General features: G+C 42.4%; 1 protein-coding gene across 1 annotated transcript in view; it reads left to right on the forward strand.

Annotated features, from left to right (window-relative positions):
• The window catches only part of LOC121572088 (pyruvate dehydrogenase (acetyl-transferring) kinase isozyme 2, mitochondrial-like), a 33,000-nt gene extending 25,449 nt beyond the window's left edge, over window positions 1-7,551 (forward strand). The window contains exons 10-11 of the mRNA XM_041883988.2: window positions 259-372; window positions 6,681-7,551. Coding sequence (XP_041739922.1) covers window positions 259-372; window positions 6,681-6,824 — 258 coding nt within the window. The 3' untranslated portion in view covers window positions 6,825-7,551. The remainder of the gene's footprint in view (window positions 1-258; window positions 373-6,680) is intronic.
• Window positions 7,552-7,881: the final 330 nt, after the last annotated feature.

Consider the following 7,881-nt stretch of genomic DNA (forward strand, 5'->3'; position numbering starts at 1 on the left):
TACTGACTAAAATGTAAACCGCAACCAAGTCTATACTGACTAAAATGTAAACCGCAACCAGGTCTATACTGACTAAAATGTAATCTGTGAGCGAACAGAAGTGAACACGGTTGTAAATTAGCAGAATGACAAACCGGACTGGACTGTTCATTCATTGCCCGGGGTTATAAGTGTAACTGTGAGTGCTTGTCTCCTACTGTACTGTGACTGTTCAGAGTGAGTTTAACTCTTTGTGTCCCTGGCTCTGGTTCTCTGTAGGCTGGTTTCGGCTACGGTCTCCCCATCTCCCGTCTCTATGCCAAGTACTTCCAGGGAGACCTGCAGCTCTACTCCATGGAGGGATATGGGACGTCAGCTGTCATCTACCTGAAGGTAACACTTCTACACATGGAATTTGTTAGTTCAACAGTCTTAACTTGTTGTCTTGTTCTACTCTAAAATAATTTAACATCTAAACAATGATGGCTTTTTTTTTTTTTTTTATATACTTTGTTTATTGAATTTTCAGTACCAGCATTTAGCAAATAATTGCACTTGAAAGTTATTTGGTATGAATATGGAACAACAATTTGAAGACAACGATACAGTAAAACATAGAGAGACAGACATGAAAGAAAAAATAGACATTAAATACATAAATAAGATAAAACACACAAAAAAAAAAAAAAAAAAAAGGAAAAATATCTGTTTTGATCCAGTTGTTATAGGTCAGCTAGCACAGTTATTACCGTCCTTAACATCCGAGATGTCGTATATGCACATACCAGGCTTCTTACATCACCAATATATAAATATACATCACTCTGGAACTGCAGGGAAATGTATTCTTTTAACATAAGAAAAGAAGGGAGCCCACTTTGCATAGAATTTGTCTACAGACCCATTGAGTGTCTGTTTTATTTTCTCCAACTTTATGCAATTCAAAATAGATTTAATCCAAAGAGCATGAGAAGGGGCTGCAGAGGATTTCCATCTAAGTAAAATTAATCGTCTCGCTAACAACGTGACAAAGGCAATTACATCCTTATTCATTTTGGTCAATTGTATTGTGGGTAAGGAAACTCCAAATAATGCAATGAGAGGGTCTGGCTCGATCTGTGTGCCGCTTAATTCTGAGAGTGTGTTAAAGATGTCTTTCCAGAAACCAACAAGAGATGGGCAGCTCCAAAACATGTGCACATGATTAGCAGGGGACTGGTTACATCGAACACAATTAGGGTTCACATCCTTGTAAATTTTTGATAGTCTTGCTTTGGTCCAGTGGGCCCTATGAATGAGTTTGCATTGGATGAGGCCGTGTCGAGCGCAAATAGAAGAGCTATGTACCCTTTTGAGTGCCCCTTCCCATAGTTCATCAGATATTTCCTCACCCAGTTCCTCCTCCCAAGAGGATTTGATATTGTTTAATGAGATGGCTTGTAGTGAGCAAATTTGACTATAGATTATTGACAATGTGCCTTTCTGGTTAGGAAGTGGGGTGAGAAATGTGTCGAACTGTGTTCCACCAGAAAGGTTGGGGAATCCTGGATCTATGCTGCGGACATAACTCCGGACTTGTAAGAACCTAAAAAAATGATGTCTGGGGAGACCAAATTTAGCTGATAATTGTTGAAACGTACTAAATGTATTGTTAGTATACAGATCTCTGAATCTTTTAATACCGAGATTAGACCATGTTGAGAAAGCACCATCAATCATAGATGGGGGAAAAGCTGGGTTTGAGGCTACCGGAGCCAAGGAAGAGGTTGTTTGAAACCCAAAGTGGCGCCTAAATTGATTCCAGATCTTCAATGTTGTTTTGACACATATATTATTGGTGAAGGAGGAGTAAGGGCCTGTAATAGAGGAGTGAGCGAGGGAAGACAATGATGCCGGTGTAGACGAGGCAGCCTCCATCTCCAGCCAAGTTGGGGGTGGGAATATCACTCTGCTCTGCAACCAGTACTGAATGATCCTAAGGTTAGCGGCCCAATAATAGAATCTGAAATCTGGTAGAGCTAGACCGCCGTCTGGTTTGGGCCTCTGCAAGAGCTGTTTTCGCATCCTAGGAGGCTTTTTGTCCCATATAAAGGGTAGAATTAGGCCGTCGATCTTTTTGAAAAAATGTGTTGGGTAGAAATATTGGAAGGCACTGATAGAGGTATAAGAATTTAGGGAGAGTATTCATTTTAATAGAGTTAATTCTAGCAACTAAGGAGAGGTGTAGCAAAGACCACCGTTCCAAATCGTCCTTAGTACGGGTTAAGAGAGGAGCAAAGTTGGCTTGAAAAAGGTTTTCAAACCTAATTGTGACATGTACCCCGAGATAAATAAAACTACTGTGAGCTATTTTAAATGGCAAGTTATGTAAAGGGGGATTTTTTTGCAGCCATGTTAAGTGGCATCAATTCACTTTTACTGAGATTTAGTTTATACCCTGATAAGTGACCGAAGGATGCGAAAGTGGCAAGGGCAGCAGGGACAGAGACAGAAAGATTGGATGTGTATATTAATAAATCATCTGCATATAAAGACAGTTTGTGTTCGTGCCCGTATCTGACTATGCCTTTGATGAGGGGGTTGGAGCGAAGTACTATTGCAAGTGGCTCTATGGCGAGGGCAAACAGTAAGGGACTTAAAGGGCAACCCTGACGTGTCGATCTTTGCAAAGGGAAGCGATCTGATTGAGTGTTATTAGTCCTGACAGAGGCTTGGGGGATGAGTACAGAAGTTTTATCCAGGTCATGAATTTGGAGCCAAAGCCAAATTTATTTAGAGTGTAAAAGGTATTTCCATTCCACCCGATCAAACGCTTTCTCCGCGTCCAGGGATATAATGGCTTCAGAGGTATTGTCGACAGAAGGATTGTATATAATATTAAATAATCTTCGGAGATTGAAGAATGAGTGTCTATTTTTTATAAATCCTGTTTGATCCGGAGAGATAATTGATGGGAGGACTGTTTCTAGCCGCGTTGCCAGAATTTTGGCTAGAATTTTATAGTCCACATTTAGCAGGCTAATTGGACGATATGATGCACAGTCAAGAGGGTCTTTGTTTTTTTTAAGAATAACACAAATGGTTGCTTGAGTGAGAGTATGTGGGAGAGCACCATTTACAAATGCATCATTGTACATTTCAATTAGAATAGGGGCTATTTTGGTGATAAACTTTTATAAAACTCTGTCGGGTAGCCATCAGGCCCTGGGCTTCTCCCAGATTGAAGGGATTTGACAGCGTTAGACAGTTCTTCAACAGTGATCGGCTGCTCTAATTTTTTAACCAAATCCCGGCCGACCGAAGGCACAGAAAGTGAGTGGAAGAAATCATCCAATTCCAGTGTATCCGCTTTACTTTCAGAGGTATATAGAGACTGGTAAAATCTCTTGAACTCCTCATTGATCCCCCAGGATCTAATGATATCCCAGATGATGTACGGATTTTTGTAATCTGAGATGATGATGATAGTTGACGTAACTTGTGAGCTAATAATTTACTGGCTTTATCTCCTTGTTCATAGTAAGTGCTCCTAGACTTGACAAGCATTTCAGTAACCTGGTCTGTTAATAGTGTGTCAAATTCTGCTTGCAGAGTTAAACGTTCCTTATAAATATCCGGGGGATGGTGAAACGGCATAAATGTCATCTAATTGGGCAATACAGCGTGTTAACATAGATAACCTATTCCTTTTCAATTTGTTCTCATGTGCGGTGTAGGAGATAATTTCACCTCTGATATAAGCTTTCAAAGTTTCCCAGAGAGTAGACGCAGAGATGTTTGGGGTTCTATTTGTAATCATGAAAAAGTCGATTTGACTCAAAACAAAATTGACAAAGTGTTCATTACTGAGCAGTTGAGTTTTTAGTCGCCAAAGCGGTCGCTGATTGTCAAGATTTTGAAAAGCTACTTCCATAGTAACAGGGGCGTGGTCAGATACAACAATTGGGTTATATGAACATGAAGATATGGAGTGGAGGAGCCGGTCATCAACAAGGAAGTAGTCTATGCGCGTAAAAGTGTGGTGAACCGATGAGAAAAAAGAGTATGCTTTCCCAGCTGGATTAACCATTCTCCAAGGATCTGAGACTGCGAATTCAGACATAAAGGTTCGAACAACTCTAGCTGAGGTTGATAAGGTGGTAGGTTTAGTGGAGGATCGATCCAATTGTGGGTCTAACCAACAGTTAAAGTCACCTCCTAAAATCAACATATGGGTGGACATATCTGGGAGTGTAGAGAAAACCGATTTGAAAAAATCACCATTGTCCCAATTAGGAGCATAGATATTAACAAGAAGAACCTTTGTATTGAGCAGCCTACCACTGACAATTATATATCTACCATGGGGATCTGCGATCACCTTAGAACATGTAAAAGGTACCGATCTGTGAAGTAAAATAGCCACCCCTCTCGCCTTACTCTGAAATGAGGAATGGAACACCTGACCCACCCATCTGCACCTAAGACTTGAGTGTTGTGATACCTTCAGATGAGTTTCTTGGAGAAAGATGATGTGAGCTTTCAAATGATGAAGATGGTGTAGCACCTTACTACGTTTAACTGGGTTATTTATGCCCCTGCAGTTCCAGGTAAGAAAATTAAAGCCATTCCCTCCAGCAGTATGGGCTACACTAGGCTGAGTCATATCTTAAGAGAGAGAGAGGATGTGTAAAGGACAAGGTACAATGTAAACTGAAGATCTTAGTTGAACCTAAAAGCGCAAATGTAAAAAACAAAGACAAGCGAAGAGGCACAAAAAACATATATAAACTATATACAAATAGAGAGTGAACAAACCCTTCCCTCACACCCGCCCTTGCCGAAGCATCTCCCCAAATGAGATGCAAGCAAAACCCTAAGTACAAAGAAAGTTTAGAGCTAAGCATGATAACTCTTACTCTGTGCTACCTAAGATTAGTGACCATTTAACTAGAGTAAGCCAAACATGGATAGAATGGTCCCCAACAGAGTCTAAGGAAAACTATCCTCGATTAAGAGAGGTTTAACCTCGACGTAGATGGTAAATGATCAAACTGAAACAGCCATGCAGACCCCCAGATATTGGCATTAGAGGCGGCAAACCTGGGCTGGAAATAAAGAGATAAAAAAGAGAATGACATTCATATGTCGATGAACCCAGCAAAGATGGCTTCGTTAGTCACCCATTCGGCCTGCTAACTAGCCTGCTAGGAAGACCAGCCAGCCAACCATTTGTTACACACCATGCGGTACAACAGCCGCTTTCACGTTCTTGTTGATGAAATCTGCCGCTATAGCCGGGTCCTCGAATCTGTGCATGGAGCCGTCCGGTAAAGTCAGTCTCAAAATCGCAGGGTAGATGAGGCCGAACTTCACGCCCGGGCAGGCGTGTAGTTGGCGTTTCACTGCTCCAAAGCTAGCCCGCCTCTTAGCCACAGCTGTTGTGTAGTCCGCAAATATCGAGACTCTTTTACCCTTATGTAGAAGAGGGGATGCTTCTCCCGATCTTCTCAGTATGTCGTTGCGGACGTGAAAGAAATGCACCCTGATGACAAATGGTCGTGGGGGTTCTCCATCCCTGGGTCGGCTACGCAGAGTGCGGTGAGCCCGGTCTAGCAATGGCTTCTCCTCTAGCCCGAGCAGCTCCTGAAGTAGCTGGGCCATGTACTCCGTGGGCCTTGGGCCCTCCACTCCCTCCGGTATTCCCAGTAGACGAATGTTGTTCCTCCGCATTCTACTTTCCATATCTTCGCATCTATTATCGAGGAATGCCACCCTAGTTGTCAATGAGCCGACGTTAGCCTCTAGCTCGCTAATGCGAGTGCTGTGGTCTGTAGCACCTCGCTCCAAATCCGATAAAGTCACCCCATGTGCGTCGAGCTTATTCTGTATACCTCGATAGATTTTTTAAGCTCGTCTTTGATGGTTGATATCTCTGACCTGAGATTGGTAGAGAGACAGTCAATTTTTCCGAAAATGTCGGTTTTGAGGGTGCCTATCACGGATTGCAGCATCTCCACAGTCAGTGTTTCCGTGGGGCCGGCATTGGCAGCGTTCGGTGGCGGGGGTGAGTCGGGAGAAGTTGCAGGCTTGTTGCGGCCTGCTCTTGCAGATTCTGTTTTTGGCCGGGTTGATGTCATTACGAATTTAAATTTATTAAACTTGAACTGAGTTGTTTATGGGTCTCTTCAGACGCCTGGGCAAACAGAAATGTATGCAATTTTGCAAAGTTAAATATATAAATTTGGTCACTAACTCAGGAGCGATAGGGAGACGCGTGCTACATCCTTGGCTTCCAACAGCGCCCCCCCAATGATGGCTTTTTTGAAGTATGTAAAGGTTCATTTTCAATATTGGTTCACGTGCTAAAGTATGGCTCACAGAGTTATAACTTAAGCTCAGATTTCACTCTGTCCTATTCATTCAAAACATACCGTTATGTTAAACATGGTTACCTAATACCCAATGCTCATGTAATTCCATTACCCACTTAAATATCATCCATCTGATGCATCTGAATGTGGGTCATGATCGAAGACTCATCATGTGACCAGCATGTGATAGACCTTTGTCCTCATAACCTAATTTACCACTCCACTCTGTGCTCCATTACCAGGCCTTTTCGTTATATAACCTAACCTACTGCTCCACTCTGTTATCCATTACCAGGCCTTTTCGTTATATAACCTAACCTACCACTCGACTCTGTGCTCCATAAACAGGCCTTGTCCTCAGAGTCTGTGGAAAGACTTCCTGTTTACAACCAGTCAGCCATAAGGCATTACCAGACGAGCAACGAGGCAGATGACTGGTGCATGCCCAGCAAGGATCCCAAGAAGCTGGGGAAGTATGAGAGGAGAAGTTAACCAAACAGACAGAGAGAGAGAGAGCTCAGATAACATGAAGAATGGAGGAGGAGGAAGTAAGAAGAGGAGGGTGACCGAAAGGAGGGATGGGATGATGATTCATAATCACAAACTGACAGAAGGTACCCAGTTGTACCCACAGCTTTTGACCTGGTGTGTGTGTGTGTGTGTGTGTGTGAGTGTGTGTGTGTGTGTGTGAGAGAGTGATCTGGATTCTTCGCAATGGGGATTCTCATCCATCACTTGAAGTGGAAAAACACATAAATGTCGGAGGCGTTTCAATGGCAATACCAGGATCTCTATTCAGTAAGCCACTTCGTGAATGTTACAGTTAGAAACAGGGCCATACACTACTCACAATCACATCTCACCTTTTGGTTTCATTTATCCACAAGCTATTAATTTCACTCACTTATTTTAACATTATGACACTGAAGCAGCGTAAAAAGCTAGCGTTTTGCTTAAAAGGTGCATTTTCGTTTGGAACTGATCATTTAATTTATCAAACGACTGAATTTGGTTATACAGTGATATAATCTGTACTATCACAGTAGTATTATCTGTGATACAACGTTTTAGATTTTGAATCTAGTTTTCTCTAAACTCTTCACTCACAGCTACGGTTTGCAGCTAGGACACTGAGCTCCATGGACGCAGATATATATACAGTGGGGAGAACAAGTATTTGATACAAAAATACAAAAATAAAACAAAAATCCAGAATCCTTCTTCCATCCCTCACCTTCCTCATGATCATTGATGCCCCACGAGGTGAGATCTTGCATGGAGCCCCAGACCGAGGGTGTTTGACCGTCATCTTGATCTTCTTCCATTTTCAAATAATTGCGCCAACAGTTGTTGCCTTCTCACCAAGCTGCTTGCCTATTGTCCTGTAGCCCATCCCAGCCTTGTGCAGGTCTATAACTTTATCCCTGATGTCCTTACACATCTCTCTGGTCTTGGCCATTGTGGAGAGGTTGGAGTCTGTTTGATTGAGTGTGTGGACAGGTGTCTTTTATACAGGTAACGAGTTCAAACAGGTGCAGTTAATACAGGT

This window comes from Coregonus clupeaformis, chromosome 8 (assembly GCF_020615455.1).
Source record: "Coregonus clupeaformis isolate EN_2021a chromosome 8, ASM2061545v1, whole genome shotgun sequence".
Taxonomy (NCBI): domain Eukaryota; kingdom Metazoa; phylum Chordata; class Actinopteri; order Salmoniformes; family Salmonidae; genus Coregonus; species Coregonus clupeaformis.